This window comes from Drosophila obscura, unplaced genomic scaffold, assembly GCF_018151105.1.
Source record: "Drosophila obscura isolate BZ-5 IFL unplaced genomic scaffold, ASM1815110v1 contig_150, whole genome shotgun sequence".
In the NCBI taxonomy this organism is placed as follows: Eukaryota; Metazoa; Arthropoda; class Insecta; order Diptera; family Drosophilidae; genus Drosophila; species Drosophila obscura.
The window spans coordinates 6,117,233-6,136,517 of NW_024542736.1; the positions used below are offsets into that span (position 1 = coordinate 6,117,233).

A 19,285-nucleotide genomic window follows, 5' to 3' on the forward strand; every position below is an offset into this window, starting at 1 on the left:
CCATCCATACGATACGGTTCGATTTGATTCGATTTGGTTTGCTGGCGAGTGCGTGCACTCAGAGAAATTGATGTGGGAAATGTGGGAAACATGAATATCTTTGATGAAATCATGGAATCATAGACCATAAATATACAGCCTTAGATACGTATAAATTCGAATGTTACTGATACTTGGAATGATCAACTCTCCCCCACATACATTTCTCTCAGTGTAGAGATGTAGATATGTATCATTCCCTTGCCCACTCTTCTCACCCAACCCCAGCCATGGAAAATATTTCTTTTCTCAGTTGCATTGACTTTCGATTCTAGGAAAACTTTTAAGCCACAATTTATGCTCGTTTAAGGCGATAAATATAACAGAAACCGAAGTGATTGAAGCTGATTGCATTCCAACAAACCGTTGACTGGGCAGACACCCCGACCCCGACCCCGACACCCACCCCGACCCCGACCACGACACTACCGCATTCCGTTCGGCATTACATTACCCCGTTCAGAGTCTTGAATGAGTCACTGGCTGCCCCCTAAGAGCAGCTGCAGTTGTGGTAATTGAATGCGTGTCAATTGAATGGCGTCGCACTCGGACTTCCACTCCGCTCCGCATCGATATCTGTAGCTGTGTCTGTGTCTGAAATCGCCCATAAATAAACGCTAAAAAGCATGCAGCGGCAATTAATAACGCCAAAAGATTTGCAAAATGGCCGCCACTTCCATTGGCAGTTGCAACTTTACGAGCGGGCTGCCATCGAACCCGAGAAAAGAGCGAGAGCAGAGCGCCCAAAAGCTCTCGCAGATGGCGGCTACCGAAACGAACGGATCCAGGGCCAAGACGACGGAGTCGGCCATTGATTTATGCATCCCGTTGGAGAGCGAAACTTTACTTCGAATATTGGCGAATGATTTTGTGCATTATGAGAGTGTTAAGCACACAGAGAGAGAGGAAGAGGGAGAGAGAGTGGGAGTGGGAGGAAAGCGTGAAGAAAAATTGATTGATGAACTGCAATTAAAAGCGCATTTTCCTTCAAGTCTCGGAGGTGGCAAAAGATGCATCAAAATGCTATTAATGCAGGAGGAGTTTGCGGTGCGGGGTATGTGTATGTTGCCATTAAATAGATTTTTAATTGGGTGTTAAAGGAGTGTTTACAATAAGTTAAAAATGTATTTTAAGAGAGGGAAGATTGCGGCCAAACAATGTGAACTTTGGAGGGGAATGGCATAGCAGCAAAGAAAGCTGAAGCAGAACTAAAAAAAAATAGTGAGTAATTTTACTCACAATTACTTCTGTGCAGAGAAATCATTTACAAATGTCTCTGATTCATAGAACTCCAAAGAAAGCTCTCTTTCTTCTCAAAGAGTGAATAAGTTTGCTCTAATTTCAAATACTCCGTACACTTATCTTCACTCAGGATTCCCTTTGGCACGGATGGTGCAAACACACCTTTAACCCACATCTAGGCAGGCAACTTTCCACGACTTACTCACTGACTTACTCACCTGTCTGCAGTCCGAGACACAACGAATTTCAATTAAAGCGACACGAAGAGCTCTTCGCCATAAACCCTTCAACCTGGACAATCATAAAGTATGAAAAATATACAGAAAAACAAACTGATTATCATCTTTCAGAGCTGAAATGCGAGCCATTAAAAATTTCGCACTACAAAGAGCCAAAGACAAAGCCGCAGTAACAGTCACAGAGGGACACATCCCCAAACCCACATCCACATCCACATCCATGGCCAGGAAAGGTGTGAGCCGCGTTGAGTTTCAATTCCATTCGGGCAGCTAATTAGCCGGCGGACACTTGCTTGCTGGGGCCAGGGGCTGGGTTGGGGAGAAGGCTATTCAGTATTCAGCGGAAATGCTATGACAAAGTGGCTGCTGTGACTGCTGTGGCTGCGGCTGTGTCTGTGGCTGTGTCTGTGGCTGCTGCTGCCTTTTCTTTTTTCACATTTTTGTTTCTTTTTCGGGGGCTGCATTTTGGCCAGCGCGATGATTATCCCAGAGATGAAATATTCGTGCAGACCGCAGAGGCAGCGTGCAGATGAGACGCGTTGGTAAACGCTTGTCAACTTTGCTTTGATTGCGCTGCTAACGGGGAGAAAATTAATTTTTATTGCAGCCCACGGGGCGTATCAGCGATGCGAGGCCCCAGCACTTCCCCCGACCTTTTTTTTACGCCTTTTGCTGTCTTTCGCTGGTCGCACATCTCTTAGATTTCAGTTGTCAGATCTTCCAGCGACGCAGCTGAAGTATGGCTTCCGTTAGTGCGAGGGGCTACTGTGGACGGGCACCATTGCTACCGTGGCAAAGGCGAGGCCGGACCGACACTTCTCTGTATTCAAATGCAGTTGGTCCGGACCGGTGCCGGTCCCGGTGCCGATGCCAGTGCGGCCTTCTTGGCCAGCTTAATTAGCCAAAACGTTGCATGTGTTTTGCACTTTAGTTACGGGCAAAATCTTTACCAAATTGCCAACTTCTCTTCGGCCCCAATGATGATGAAGACCATCACCAGCACCAGCACCAGCACCAGCGAGAGGTGATGGCGATAATGGTGATGATGATGATGATGATGGTGTTGACATGCGAGGCCATTGGGTCGCCAAGGAGTTCAAGTCGTGGTGTCAATTGGTTGTATTCTTCAAGAAATTACAACATACATGCATACATGTATGTAGAATTGAAGGGAATTTCCAATAAAGAAAAACCTGAGAATTTGAGTAAATATTCATCACCCATCATAGCTATGAAACATCCAATTTACCTCAATTATAAACCTTATTTATTTGAGGAATGCATGCCCCAAACAGCGTCTCAAGTTCTCATGAAAACTCTCAACCTTTCGTATATAATGCTCCACTTTATTGGGCGGGGAGGGTTACAGATGGAGCTGGATGGCTGGTTGGCTGGATAAATGTTCTCAGTTCATAAAATGCAATTGAGGAATTGCCTTTCACATTTCATCAAAACTCATCGAATAGCTCAAACATTTTATGGCACTTTCAGCGCGCACCTCTGTGCTCCTTTTATACGCGGCGATCCGATCTCTGTGGAATATTCTCCCATATAAATCACAATGGAAAAACCTCAGGTCGCCGCAATAAAAATTGTAATTAATTGCGGCTTTCATACAGAGTTCGGGGCAATGAAAAACACACAAAACAAATAAATAAATATGTACAAATATCTTTTCAGGGCAGGCCCCCATCCCCATGCCCAGCCCCAGGCACAAAGTGGAGCGTTCACGTCGCCCCTTTCCAGCGAGCAGTGTGCTCTGTGAATGCCTAAAAATAAATTCAAATTAATCACGCACAGACCGATCGCAGAGTTTTCCCGCTTTTCCCACACTCTGAGGGAGAGAAATCATAATAGAAGGATACACCCGGAATGACCCCTTGAAACTCCATCGAATCCAGCAACTAGCAATAGACAAACTAAAGCCAACTAAAATCGGAATTGATCAACTAAAAAGCTAACTAGCCGCCAATTATGCCAAAGCATTTGGCCGAGCTTATCTGGCCAGCGATTTCTGTGGAATCCAGAGGGGCCTTTGTAGATGGCCGCCGCTCGAAAATTATGAAAAAAACAATTAAAATTATGTGCTGACCTTAATGAGCTGATTAAATAGAAAGACTCAAAACATAGCGATGACTTTGTCTGACTTTGGACTGGAAGAGGTTACAGACTGGAGCTCACTCGCTCGGAGGCTGCTACTTATCAACGGACATCACATCACTGCCACAGCCACATCAGGCACTGAGTCACTTACAAGCTTCGGCAATTACGCAGGGGCCATGTAAAGTGTACACAGTGTACACCCCCCCTTGAAATGGATCGTATTGAGGACCACACACCACACAGAACGGAGATCAGATGCGAACATCGGGCACTTGACATGCGTCAGGCCATTTGTCGCAAATGTCAACGACATGACGCCGGAGGCGGACCACACAGGCGGCCACTGAATCCACTTAGACTGGCCTACTATAAACACGTCGTCTATCGATGCTATCAACCGCTGACCGGGGCCACATTCCCTTGACTAACCAAAAAACCGAAAAAAAAAACGCAAAGATCTTACTCATATTTCAGGAATTCCAACACAGAGAGAGTGAGTGAGTGGAGAGAGAGAGAGAATGGGGGAGGGGACAGACTTCAACTCCAAACTGGCAAAACTATTAAAAAATAACTGCGACGCGTCGTAATTCGCTCGAAACTGTGATAAGTCATTGGACATTCGAGGCGATCCTCAGCAGAGTCCGCGTCGCGTCGCGTTGCTTCGGACAACAACTGGTGGAAAGGAAATAAAAACCCTCATCAAGCAACGAGTTCATCATCTTTTTGACAGCCAAACTAATTGACGAGACGCGCATGCGCCTTGGCCATAACAAGATATATGGCCCAGATGACAACCCAAAGCATCAGCATCCAATATGGGTATGGCTATGGCTATGGCTATGGTCTGGTCTGGGCTGTATCTGTGGTTTTCATATAATTATGAGCTTAGCGCCGGGCAGGTGCTTAGAAGGGATCTCCTTAATTAGCGTGCAGCCCTCACTCGAACTCTGACTGGAACTCTATGCTATGCTCTGTACATGTGTATATGCTCCATGCAGAGAGGAGAGGTGGAGGGAGATCGGTTAGCTGTGTATCGGTTTCAACAGAAATATCAATCAAAATGTGAAATTGAAACGATTGAGCAAATGATTGGCTGGCTCACTGAACGGACCAACTGACAGAGTGAGTGGCGTGACGAACAATGCGGCTTTGATTCGGCTCTGATTCAAAAAAAAAAAAAACAAAAACAACACGGGTAGAAAAGTGTCAGTGAAATCAAATCAATTTTAATTAGGCATTCGACTCAACTTCGGACTCGTCTCATGTGTGTGGGGTCTGTGTGTGGCAGTGGCAGTGGCAAGTGGCAGCTGATTAAAACACACAAACTCGCCGCTGGCACTGTTTAAATCTATTTTAACCACATGACTAGCTTTGATATAAGACGTACACTGAAAGAAAGAAGAATAAATAGTTTTTACTAGATGTGGGTGATTAATAAAAAAAATAATCAGGATCGATGTTAACAGGGGTTGATAAGGATACATCTGGTAGGAGTAATTCTTTAATTGGCTAACGAATTACTAATTATCAATTATTCGCCAAGGATGCCTGAGTATTCCCCTTCAAATATATTTTTCCATTAAAGTTGCATCGATGTAAATGTTAAAGTAGATTTCACAATGTTATTCTAGAGCTCTGATCTCACTTCAAAACGCTGCATTCAGCCATCAAAAACATTACCAAATTGCTGGAAATACCCGAGCGTGCATTGACACCAATTGCATGCCATCGAATTGAATCGAATTGCCTGGAATCGACTCGAATTCAATGCCCTGGAATTGTTCGATTGGGCTTCGTGCTATGCAGAGGCATTTTAATTGTTTCGGCTATAGAAACACACACATAGAGAGAGTGAGAGAGACAGGGGAGAGGGAGACACTTCGGCACGGGCCGATGCTTTTGTCGGCCAATTAGCTTTAATAAAAAGTATTTCAATAAATTATACGCACTTGCCATAAGCGCTGACAGACCCGAAAAAGAAAAACAACATAATCATAATCGTAATGGCCGCAACAGCATTTGCATTGATAAGAACGGGGCTCGGCCACATCCAAGGGGCCGCCGTGGAAAGTAGCACAAATCTAATTACACGGCCAAGTGGCACAACAAGAAAGACACCGACCGTTTCGCTCCGGGAGAGGCTCAAAGCGGAGATGCCGCCGCCACGGCAGTCACTGTTGTTGCACATGCTGGGCAAATTAGATAATGGCATGCGCAAAATGCCCGTAACGAAGCTACTGTTCAGGAGCAGTAGCAATCCACTCCAGGATTACGCTGCGCTGCGGATGTGGATGTGGACTGCTCAAGCTGCTCAAGTGTTCCTCAAAAGTCAGCGACTTGCGGGTGTTCCACTTTTCCCATGTCTAAGCCGCTGGATAATGCCACATGTGAGTGTGTGTGTGTGAGTGCCTTTGGATGATGATTTTTCCCAAAACAATTACGGATCAGGGAGACTGACTCACTTGTGTGATCCTCTCCCGGTCAATGGGCATTAAATTGGCTTAAATTAAGTCAAGTATGTGAGGCCATCAGGCATTCCTTATTATCCCGATGAAACTCCCATCTTCACTCTCCTTTCACTCATCTAATAATGGACGCATATGAGTTCTATTATCCTTCTTTTGCTCTGCCTGCTTTGGAGTTCTTCAAGCGAAACAATGCCGGGTATGGGTCTGGGTCTGGCTCTGGGTACTTCGAAGGGTGCTTCAGCAAGACTCTTGGCTTCTTGTCATCTTGTTGACTTTTTGTTTCGTAATCCTAATAAATTTAAATGACGTGCAATGTGTACACGAACGGGAGCCAGGAGCTGTTGAAAAGGGTATAGAAACAGAGGTGTACTGAAAAAGGGGGCTCTGTAAGTGGCTTGAAATCTTTTCTAGGCCATCACAGAATTGAACAAAAATATTGTACATATTTATGCTCAGTTGTAGCTGAAGTTCTTGGGGTCTCCTATCAACTTATCTTACCATGAACTTCCCATAACAATCCATAAAACAAATGGGAGCCATTTTTATGTGAAAATCAACCCCTTTCCATACCATCTACACCACTGGGCCAAGAGTTCTTGTTAAGCAACCAGGGAAAATAGTGTGAACCCATTAAAATTTGAATACAAAAACAATTATAAGTGGATTTTTATAATTAAATTCATGGAAATACTCGTATGTTGCAGTCGAAGAACTGGAACTGGAACCTCGCCGGAGATGAACCCCTGGACAGATGGGTGGCGGAACAAGAGAACATATTTTAATTATAACTTTAATAAGCCCAACTTCAACACGCACTCGACTTGTCGACAATGGATGAACCAGGGTCCAGGGTCCAGAGCCCGGGCCCGAGTCCGATCCCAACCCTGCTTTTTCGGGAAATCTTTTGCACCTTTCCACGTTTCCCCTATGCCAGCAGCAGCGGCGGCGGCGGCACTTCATTATTTCCCACTTTGTATTTAAATCCGTTTTGATCCTCTTGTATGTTTGTGGCTTAACTTTTTGGCTCTTTCCGCTTCTGCAAGATCGCCCAGAATGGGAACTGGAAAATGCTTTGTTCAGCCTCTCGCCCTCTGCCCGATCCGTATAGGAACACCCGCACGTTGCCAGGCCAGGCCTGACTTTTGTAACAAGATCAACATATTGAGATGGTCGGCGATCTGCCCGGTAGCAACCGGTAGCAGCCATTGTTTGCGTCTCATCTCCGGGATCCTTGGGATTGATTCTTGCATTGATCCAGTTGCAGTGTGTCGGCTTGTTTATGCCCCGAAGTTCATATATGTTGGCATTATCTTATTGTTGGATCAGTTAAGATTCGCCTGATAGACGGCTACCGTATGACAGACAGCCCACTGAGCCCATCATCTAGGTAGTGGAGAGTCACATTTGCAGACCATTATGCTGCAATGTTTGCAGTTGTTTTGGATTAGCTGGAGAGTAAGAGAGCAGGAGATCTGGGCGATCTAATGAAATCAATCCACAACGAAAAGTCTGAGATATTTCGCCAGTAATTCACTTTTTATTCTATGCATCAAATTCGCTGCGAAATATTTTAAAACTTACCCCTTAACCACTCACTACTGCAACCCTTTTGCCTTTATTTTTGAATGCACTTGAATGCTGTCCATGCACTTAATCAACACACAAATCCTTTTAATTTAACACGCGCCCGAGTTCCCATTCGCTTGCTATCAAAATCCTTTTATTCTGGGCGCCATTTTGTGGAGAGAGCACCCCTTAAGTCCTGGCAGCCGCTCTCGCAGGACAAACACAAAGTGGCGGCATTATTTGTCGCAATCAAATGCTGATGATGTGCCTTGATTATGCGCGGCAAATGCCTGTGTGAAAAATGGCACAGACGACAACGACACCGACGAACAAGAACAACAATGACAACGACAATGACAGGGACATGATTTTTGGGGTGAGTCTAGACTCTAGACTCTAGAGTCCCGAGTGCCGCGTTTCGCTCTGGGGGCCGGGCGTTGCTAGAGGTTGCTCGAAAACGTGCCAGGCGACATCGTCGCAGCATGAAAGCGAATATTATTTAAATGGCGTATAATAATGGCAGACGCTCAGGATGCTCCGGACGCACTCGATTCAGGACAGCGGCCTCATAATGATGCGCCTCATAAAATGTGCAAATTGTTGTTGCCTCTGTTTGCCGCTGGGCTGAGGCTGAGTGCCACTTTGGAGAGAGCTTGGCAAGCGTCGCGTTGCGTCGCGTCGCTTCAGGCAGCTGGCTGCCAACCCACCCAATCAACCCACCCATTCTTCAGCTTATTATGGAAACCCATCTAAAGTGACATTGCAATCAGGAGACGCTTATGGCAATTCATTTGTTTAACGACCAACGCCGGAGGATCAGACTCCGACAAAGTCCTCAGGGAAGGGGTAATCAAAATGGCGACACATTTTTTTTTTTTATCACAATTAAGGGTTGCCATTGCCCATAGCTCTAGCAGTGCTTTTGTATACCAATTTTCATATATAAGGATTCTCCAACAAATAAAAGTCTCGGATCGCTGCATAAAAGTTTTCATTCACTAACAAATCTCGCAGATCCGGACAGTTTCCAAGCGATTGAATATATCTTGATGTATTGCTCAACATCCGCAAATACAATTTACTCGAAGGGACTCCCTCTGGTTCAGGGCACTTCTGAAACAACCCTCTGTGGACACTGAATCCCTCTGCTTTCTCCAGCTAATTTCGCTTTTATTAGGTTTGCCAATTTGTAGCCGAGTTCTGGATTGGCAGGGATGGCTGGGTGGATGCTTGGCTGGGAGGAGGCAAATCTGGGATATACATTTCATTTTTACATTTGACATTTACGCAATTGCCAGAGGAAGAGCCCGGGCACGAAATGAGGCGCAATTTGCAGAGCTCGTTGCGTGTAAATTGAGTCATCTGCCAAGGCACCCCGCGAGTCGACCTCATCCCCCATGCCAGGCTGTCCGCTGTCATCCTCTCATCCCCTCCAATGTTATGCTATCCTGGCAATAGCTAGAATTTGCTGCTGCTCATTCCCAGTTTGTGTCCCATTTTGACTTCTGTTTTTTGTTTGGCAGCGACATTTTCCAGTTATATGCACAAATTTATTTCATTTGTTGTTCCCAAACCTCTCTCTCTCCATTCCCCTGTCAGCCAAACACCAGTCGACCATGTCCGCATATCCCTATCCCGAACGAACCCCTCTTCTATCCCTCATGTTCCCTACTCGACACTCTATTTTCTTTTCCATTCTTTTTCCTTTCGGGAAATTTACATTTTTATGAAATTTCTTTTTTTTTGTTTTTCTTTTTTTTTCGTGCATTTTTACAAATTTACACATTTGTTGGAATTTTTTATTGGCTGTCATCATTAGTTTCGATATGGCCAGGGGTGGGGCATGCAGCCGTGACTGGGGGTGGCTGGAGAAGTGGAGGGGAGAAGTGTGTTGTCGACAAGTGTGGGCGTGTAATTTATAAAGTGTTTGCCATGGGGTAAACATTCAGGGGAGGCTTATGAAGCGGGAAAAGATCTGCGATAAGGAGGCGAAGAGTAATTTGGTTTGGCTATCAAGTTGATTGGGGTGGCATATGGATGATGGTGGTTGGGGTGTGGCATACCAAAGATGGAAGACCTGCTGATGGATGGTTAAGGGTCTCAGGAGGACGCTTAAGATGGTTACAAGATGATTTCAGATTTGAAGGGTTATATGTAAAAGCGATTAAATATCTGAAATTCTTGATATCATTCGAGGAGTGTGAGTAACTTCTTTAACCTCCTGCTAAATCTGACTCTCTGTCCACGTATCCTATCCAGCAAACTAAACCTTATCTCTGCTCCGATCTAGTCATATCATGCCGCCTGCTCATAAATCCCGCCTTGTCGTCCGGATCTGGGCAGAACGATAATGACACACGAACAAAAGTGCCTGTCAGCCAAAATATTACCAAAACGAAAGTGTCAACAGAACGGGGGGAACCACAGAACCACGAAGAGTCCAAAAAGGAGGAGTAGAATCCGGAGCAGTAGCAGCAGTCGGCCCAGGACCAGGAGTACAACGAATGTACCGGTGAAAAGTCATAAAAATTACGTTGATTTTATTTCAGCAACTATTTTTTATGCCCATCCCGAAAGGAAAGGATTGTCCTTCTGTTACGGAAAGTGTAATAAAAATGCCTCGGATTTTGTATGGTTTTCCACTGTTTTGCACACACGTACAGCACAGGGGGGGAAAGAGGTTCCGTGAGGGAGTCAGACAATTTTATGACATTTCTCTGACTACTGTATATATGCTCATACTCTCATACTCTCGTTCTCTGCCCCTTTCTCCAACTCCATCTCTCCCTTTGTAATTTTTCGAGCACTTTTCCGACGTTTTAAACATTTTCTTGCCGCTGGCAGTTTGCCTTTTGTCAGTTTTCCTACAACTTTCCTCCGCTCGTTGTATCGCTGTATCGCTGTATCGTTGTATCGTGTCGTTTGTTTAATTTTTATGATTGTCAAGGATTAGATATAAATGTTTTATGACGTTGGCCTGCTACCGCAGCTCCCCTCCATGCCCCTACAATGCCGTGCCCTGTCGCTCTTGTTCTTGTTGTCGACCAGAAATTGTGTTTTAATATGATTTTATGGCTTTGTAGTAATTCCGTATTTTCTGTACTTGATTGGCTCTGGACCCATCCTCAATGTGGCGTGCCTGAAATATCAAATATGCCGTGCCCCGATCCCAATTCCAATTCCAATCCCAATCCCTATTCCGATCCCGATCCTTCGGTCATGCACCCTTTTGTGGCGTCGCGTTCTGTAATGGGATTTCTCCTGGTTAACGCTCCTCTCGAGTTCTCAGAACTCGCCAGGCTCATCACAGTCCAGTTGTTTGATGTTCTTATAGCTGACACGCCCCTGCCCCTGGAACCGCTGTCAGTTTCCCCTAGTTTTCCCGGCTACCATCGCTGCTTGATTACAACGCGTGAAAATGCAGCCACAAAAGTTGATGTCGATCCATCATAATTTTGTGGGTCGCGTGGATTTACAAGCGTTCAAATTATCAAGAGATCGTTGGGAAAATATTAAAATAATGAAGAACTGTGAAATCGATAGATCTTCTTCGGTTTTCTGGGAACCCACAGAACCACAAACGAACACGCAGCGATGGCGCTTGTCCTCCAATCGAGTTGCCAGAAATTAATTATATTTAAACGGCTGTGCTCCGGCTCCCCCACAGACTCTGTCTCTCAAGATTTCCCTGTGCCAAAAACTAGGAAATAATGGGTGGGGGGAAACACACAATTCAAATGAATTTGTTGGCACTCTCGAGAAGAGCCGTGGAGAAGGAGGAGGAGAGCACTCCAAACGCATTCTAAACGCCAACTCATCATCATTAAAGTCAATTTTTCTCGTCTTCTGTTGCTGTTGTTTTGTTGCTACTCAACAATTTCTGGCCATCGAATCGGACAAAGGGAAATTTGCCACGTTTTTCATTGTTTTCCCAAAAGAAATACGTACAACAAAAAAGTGAAACTGCTGTTTTTTTTTCTTTCCCATTTTCAGCTGAACTCGTAACGAGGATTGGACTGGGAAGAGGTGAAATTGCATCATGCTGTGCCCTCTGGCTGGGCCTGGGCCTGGGTCCGGGCCTCTGCCACTGCCGCTGCCTTGGGTTCTGTGGAATTGTTCGCAGGCTGGAAAATTGTTGATTTTGACACCTTGGACCATTGTCTGCCGCTTTATTTCCATCAAATAAATACATTTGTGCTCATTGTTTCTCCCCAGACTCCCTTTTGTTTTCCCTGTTGCTGTGTTGCATTTTTTATGGTTTTCATTTTGCGGAGCCTTGCGAACCCTGGCCACTGTCGAAGGGGGGGCACCACTTGACTGCTGCTGGTGGTGCAGGATATCTTTATTCACTCATTAGCAACACAATTCTCCTGGCTGCAGGTCCTGCAGCTCCTGTGGCGAGCATATCGCAACGGTGGGCGTGTGAAATGACCAGAAATAGATGTTCAATTACATTTAAGAGCCAAAATTAATAGTGGAAAATGTCTAAAAATGTTGATATTGAATAGGAAATTTCAGATTCAATTTTTTTTGTTTAAAGATGATTTGGTTAGTGAGAAATCTGTGAAATCATTAATTTTGTACTTTCACATTCAACGAAACTCACAAAATCAAATAAAAATGTGAGCTTCGTACACGCTTTGCACATTAAACCGCACAGCAAAACCTCAGGGGATGGGGAACTAAATCGGTGAACTTTCCACGGCACTTCGCCTTGTAATCAAAATCCATTAGTCAACATAATTACGCTTTAATGGTCTCGAAAGTTGTTGTTACCCCGCGTCTCGTCGCGTCGCGTTGATGCGAGTCGAATCGAATCGAATCGCATGGAAATTGTGCAAATATGCGTGGCTTAATTAGGGGCCATAAAAATCTGATAGATTTCAATCTAACACGCAAATTGTCGCCGCTATTTATAGCCACCGATTTCTAGAGCCGCACTGATAAGCGAGTGTGAAAAACATAAAAAAACATTATTTGCTGCTGATTGCTAATTGAGGCTTGTGTCGCAGTGTCCGAAAAACCTTTGGAATCGGTCGGACGGGGGAAGGAGTACGTGTACGGGAACGAATGTGAACCTTTTATCACGTTTCAGCAATTGCTGGAGCAGCTCTGATTTAGATTTTGATTTCGATTCAGATGCCGATCCGAAAACATAAATTATGCGGACTTTGTCGTGTGCCAAAAAAAAAAAACTAGTGTTCGAAAAATTAACATTTAAATCGTGGCGAAACAATATCGCTCTAGCAGTTGCCATAAAACTGTCCCGATCGGCGCTCGGTGATGATTTATTGGAGTAGTGCCCAATGGTACACTTCATTGAAGTGCATTCGTGGTGTGGAATCGCTAATGTGGTTCGCGGATCGATCATGCATCCTGGTAGAAAGGTATGGGGAAGCTGTGCTCTAGGAACGTGATAATCCACATTGAAAGAGAGAGATTCGATGTTGTTGGGTCCCTTAAGCTTTCAAAAACAACAGCAATTTCTTGTTACCCAGCAAACAGTAAACTTCGAGGTAAATCCCAAGTAACCCGCACAAAGAGCAGCCACCGGAAAATTGTTCAAATTTAGTCACAGGATTTGCTGGGAAACCTTCAGCGAGAAAGGGAGACATTTTGCCACCTTGCATTTGATTTTCATTTAACGCTCGTTTTCGGAACAAAGTCTAACCACAAAAACTATGAATGGCAGTTTAAGCCAAATTACACAAAGGCCCTAACAAAGCCAGAGCGAGAGAGATAGGGAGAGAGACAGGGAGAGGGAGAGCAGCGAGCAGCAGCAGCAACAACCACCACCACAGTGGAACGGAAGCCATATGCAGAAAAACTAAAAAAACAGCAATAGTCGAAGGGAATGAGAAAGAGGGAGAGACAGAGGTAAATGTACCGCATTAAATTGGACCCGCCCAGCCTTTAGAGCCCATATGTACGTACGTGCATATACGTACGCAGACAGCTGCCCGTTTCACTCACTCGCACGCAGGCGCATATCGGAGCAGATAAAATCCACAAGCAGGCGAGAAAGCGATGGCAGCTCTGAGTGCAGAGACCAGCCAACACTCTCCGTCGCAGTCGCACTCGCAGTCGAGCAACGGAATACAAGAAAAACGAGTTTCACCAGTATGATGCGCTGGTGTGCGTGAGAGTGAGAGAGGTTGAGAGAGCGCGCAGGCGCAAGAGATACGCTACAGCCACTTCCCACATCATACACTTGGTGGTGGTGCGACGACTCTCCGAATTATTCAAACCGCAACCGTCGTCGAGTAAGCACCGTTGTTTCGAAACCAAGCGCGTCGATCGCAAAACAAAACGAAACGAGAACAAGTAGAAAGTTGTTTCGTCTTCCACGGGATTTCGACACAGTTTCGCCAGTGTTTTCAGTGATTGTGTGTGAATAATATATTCGGTGAATATATATGTATACAGCGACCCGATGAGGCGCCCCGCATAAACTCCAACAGAAAGCAGAGCCCAAGGAAATCCCCAGTGTGGATTCCCCCCCCAAAATACAAACGCTTCACAGAGGACTAGCCGGAAATACTAAATACCAAAATACGTGTACACCCGTGTCCCAGAGAAGCCGCCAACATAGCCGAGCTACTAGCCGCCTCGCCACCCGCCAGCACCACGCGCGTATTTATGACTAAGATGATTCCGCCGGTACCCACCTCAGCCGTCATGATGCCCACGCCCAAGCAGAAGATCGGCTTCAGCATCGAGTCGATTGTCGGCAACGATGCCGCCTCGATTGCCGCCGGCAATCAGCAGATGCGTGCCACCTCCGACCACAGCGCCAGTCCGCCGCCAGGCGAGCGCAACGGACCCGGATCGCCGCCCCAGACCCCACCGGCGACCATCACCATGCTGCCGCACCACCTCATGGCACCGCCGTCGCACGGCATGCCCCTGCCGCACCACATGTCGCCACATCAGCTCCAGCACCAGCACCAGCATCCCCATGCGCATCAGCAGCATCCTCATCCCCATCTGTCGCCGGCCCAGCAGCATGTTCTGCACCAGCATCTCCTCATGCAGCAGCAGGGCACACCCAAGACCCACCAGGACATCCAGGAGCTGCTGCAGCGCCTCCACCACAACGCGGCCGTGGCCAGCGGCATGAGTCCGCTCCAGACACGCCTCTCCCCCGAGTCGGATGCAGCACCCGCTCACGTTTCCCTCAAGCGCGAACGATCTCCGGCTCCACCGTCCATGGAGCAGGCCGAGAATCCCTCCCAGCGTATCCAGCCGCCACACACGCCTCCGAAATCCGTGTCACCACAGTCATCGCAGCCCTCCTCATCGCCCAGCCTGCTGGTCAGCAGTCCGCACAACACACCCCCGCAGCAGCAGCAGCAGCCACCAAACTACCCCAAGCCCGGAATGCATCCGGCCGGAGCCATGATGATGCAAGGAATGCCGCCAGCCGGCTTGGTGCGACCCTTTCCCGTGGGCCCAGGCGGACCCCCTATGGGACAGCCACAGGGACAGCCCGGCATGCCGGACATCAAGGCCCTGCCCCCGTACATCAACGCGCCCCCAGAGATGCAGCCCCAGCACAATCCTCACCTGATCGCCGCCGCCCAGTTCCAGATGGCAGCCGCCATTCAAGCGGGACATGTCCTGGGTCCTGCCGCAGCTGCCGCTGCCGCCGCTGGACTCCCGCCCCACGCCGCACAGTTCATGCCAAATCCTGGCATGGCACGGGACAGCTACCAGCTCTATCCCTGGCTGCTGAGTCGTCACGGACGCATCTTTCCACACCGTTTCCCTGGAAGTAAGTATCTCTCACTTGGCTGTGCCTTAGCTACCACTTTTCTCCCACTCTCCAGTCTGCAGATGACTAACCAAAGGCTTCTCTACTCTCTCTTTAAGGTTTTTTGGTGCCGCCATTCCGCAAGCCCAAGCGCATCCGCACCGCCTTCTCGCCCTCACAGCTCCTGAAGCTGGAGCACGCCTTCGAGAGCAACCAGTATGTGGTGGGGGCCGAGCGCAAGGCCCTCGCACAGTCGCTCAACCTGTCGGAGACGCAGGTGAAGGTCTGGTTCCAGAACCGTCGCACCAAGCACAAGCGGATGCAGCAGGAGGACGAGAAGGGCGGCAGCGGAAGCTCCGAGCGTAATCATCACAATGGTAGCGGGGACGAGGACGACGATGAGCTCATCGACATGGAGATGGACGATTGTGCCAGTGATGAGGAGCACGATCTGGATGCCAGCCACTAGAACCGCTAGACAGTTCCATCCGTGAGTTCCTTACCCAGTCGATGGGTTCACCAGTTCCCAGAAGCTCTCCCGCGAGTAAAATAGTTTGTTTTTTGTGATATATTCTTAAATAATGGCGAGATGTACATAAATAGCAGGCGATAGAAAGTATTAGAGATTTCAGGCCCCCTCCAACACCACTCATAAAATGTCTCCTTCTCAAGAACAGTGCCAAATCCTTTGCCAGGGGGCCCCGCGCAGAAACACACAGAAGTTGAGTAGAGCTCAAGGTGGAAAAACGTTTTCCTCTTCTTCGAAGCTCTTTCTCTTTCCCAAAAAAGAACACAAAAAATCTATATAAATTATAGTATCTAATAACTGTACAAATCTAATGGTTTAAGCATGTAAATATTTATGACCAGCAGCGTAGAAGCGCAGAAGCAGACGCGTTAATTTTAATTAGTGAATTCCTCAAAGAAAAGAAACTATCGCCTACCCCTACCCTACTGTATAATTCTTGTATATTGTATGACGATCTAGCATTTATTTATGTCTAGCCATAAGCACGAACCTCTAGAGTCGCTCAACTGCAGCTGGATATTATTTAAGCCCGATTAGTGTAGCCTTAGTCGCTAGCTACGAGTACGAGTACTACTTCCTAAGCCCCGATACAACAACATCATGATTTTAAGCAAAACATACAAAAAATAATATTATTATATTAAATATAAAATATTCATTATGAAAGAAAATTACTACAACTTTTTGCTTTATTCATTTGGAGAGAAAATATGGGCGCCTGGGGTTTACTGGTAAGAATCATAATACAAATAATGGAATGCAACCGCATAATGAAATATAATAAAATATATTTATTATCATGCATTCTGACTGTCATGACTGACTAAATAACAGGTTCTGAAACAATCGTTCGAACTATAGTAAAAATATGGATGACAGAGAAATATTATATTCAAATCAAGGAAATATATAATAATCTGTTCTATTCTTCTGCACATCCCAAGCTTTTAAATAATTCTATAAATGAGATTAAAGTTCTGCCTTTTGTACACATTGAAAAGTTTGTAAATATATGTGTATATAATATATATTGTATATTTTTGTGGAAATATGTAACATTTTTAATGGGAAATGTACCCTGTACATTTTTAAATTTCCTGTAAAATATTTCTTTAAACATCAATCAATCAAACAATCATTCTGAACCTTTCGAGTCTCTCCAATTGCCGCTTGAATCAACGCTCAATTTCTCTACATGTCTTTCACATTTCCAGGGATTTTGTCCCACTGTGTGACAGTGTGACAGAGTTGGAAATTATGCGCCGTCAATTAATTAGCGTGTGACATTTAACATTGTTGTTGCTGTTGCTGTCCGCTCGATGGCTGACAGGTGGGGACAGGAGGAGGTGGTGGATGAAGGAGGCGACTATAAAATGCATTTAGCGATCGTTATTTCTTATAGATTTCATAAGCATTTTAATTGCACAATTTAAAATGCAAATCGTGTTTTATTGTAGAATTTAATTGAGCGCAGCTCGTGAGAGATCAAACGGAATGGAAGAGCAAAGAGTGGAGCGGAAGAGGGGGCCACAACATGTCTATGCCACAACAAGGTGGGAGGTGGCTAGGAGCCGCAGCAGCAGAAACTGGTTAACTAAATGCTGGGGCTTTGGCTGTGGATCGAAGTGTGCTAATGATTTAAAATCAAAATTTATTATTATGGGGGCACAAATTTATGCGACATTTGGTGGACGGCTGCGCGAGGTATCCTTATCGGAACAGCTATCGCCTCGATTCGACTCAAATCCGACAAACCTAATGAATATGCAATGGGTATGCAATGGGTAATGGGGTAGTGGATAATTGCAATGGGCAAGCTGCAATGCAAAGTAGAGCTATTCAGATGCGAATACGAGTACGGGTACGAGTTCGATGCGATTCAGTTCGATTCGTGGGGCAGATATGGTTAATTAACGGACATAACGAGGCTAATTACTAGCTGTTAACAGCACTAAATCGTGGCACTCTGTCAAAGGTCCCCCCCTCCCTCATCCACCACACAGCCCGGCTAAAGTGGCGGAAGTGCGGCAGCAGATACCTCAGATGGCAAAGTTTGCAATTTCAATTGCAAGGCATAAATCAGGTTAGAACAAATTATATGCTTCAGTCAAGATCACAATCGCACGATTACCCATAAACCCCACACAGTGAGAGAGAGAGAAAGAGAGAGGGGAGTGGTGAGAGGGTATGGGGATCTAATGGCGACTCTTGTTTGCTTAGCAGGCACGCACATTCGATGGCAATCCAGAGATACAGATAAACCTCTTGACTTTTGCCCATCAACAGTCGGTGCTGGGCTGTAATTAATAATGGGGGGGCAGGGGCAGGGGCTGGGGCACGCCCCAACATTGTATAACCGATTCAAAGCTGAAGCTGAAGTTGGAATTGGATTTGGAGCTGAGGCTTATCTCTGCCGCTTTTCAATATCATTTCAAATGTTTCTGTAGAACGAAAACACACACACAACAACGAAACTGAACTGAACTGAAATCCCTTTCTGATAATTCTCAGAAATTAAAACACAATTTGGTAAGTTGTTGCCGTTGCTGATGATGTTATACATATCTTACTGTACCTACAGACAGACAGACATACAAACAGACAGACATACATACATACATATGTTTGTACAACTTTTTTTGCCTCGTGGCTTCGTGGTTTTTTTTTTTGAATGCCTCAAAAGGTTTGTTATGCGGCGCGCCCCAAAAAAATATATAGAAATAATATTACCAACAACAACATCGCATTCACTTTATGGGCAGCACCACGCACAACTTGTTGTTGCTGTTGCTATTAATCCCATAAAGTTTATTAAGTAATCCAATTTGGTTAAATTAGCTGTGTCTCGTTTCTTCGTTATTTCTGATTTTAATTGAGTTTCAGTTTCGGTTTTGGCTTGGAATTGGAGCCCAGCCCCCGCCCATGGGGTTCTTCTCTTGTTGCGCTCATTATTGGACTATCGGTGTTTCACCGATCACTGATCGATGGCCAGCATAATGCAAATTGTCAAGCCAAGGAATTCTTCTGGCTTCGAACTGAACTGGTGCTCGCTTAATGAACACACGCAGTCATCCTCAGAGCCAGAAAGCCGGAGCCAGAGAGAGTGACAGAGCCAAGGCGAGGGCATTGCTGAGTTCAAGATCGGTGCGGATCGGGACGTGCCATATCGGTGGAGTGTTCTCTCCATATCTCGGTGTTCTGTTTAATGTGTGTTTCCTGGAAGATTAATACGGCGAAATTAAGGAAAATAAATAAATGTCAACGCTGTACAAGATCGTTATCTCATTTAACAATAATTACCCTGATATGGGATATGCTAACTAATCTGTTATGCCCGCGTCTTTAG

General features: G+C 45.8%; 1 protein-coding gene across 1 annotated transcript; it reads left to right on the forward strand.

The window, feature by feature from the left end:
* The first annotated feature begins 14,158 nt into the window (after positions 1-14,158).
* On the forward strand, positions 14,159-15,992 carry LOC111068277 (homeotic protein empty spiracles). Its single transcript, XM_022357656.2, has 2 exons — positions 14,159-15,431; positions 15,530-15,992. The coding sequence occupies exons 1-2, from the start codon at positions 14,297-14,299 to the stop codon at positions 15,877-15,879; spliced, it is 1,485 nt and encodes a 494-aa protein (XP_022213348.2). The 5' UTR covers positions 14,159-14,296; the 3' UTR covers positions 15,880-15,992.
* Positions 15,993-19,285: the final 3,293 nt, after the last annotated feature.

Coding starts and splice junctions, on each gene's coding strand:
- LOC111068277 (XM_022357656.2), top strand. CDS start 14,297: ATGACTAAGATGATTCCGCCGGTACCCACCTCAGCCGTCATGATGCCC. Junction 15,432..15,529: donor TCCACACCGTTTCCCTGGAA/GTAAGTATCTCT, acceptor TCTCTCTTTAAG/GTTTTTTGGTGCCGCCATTC.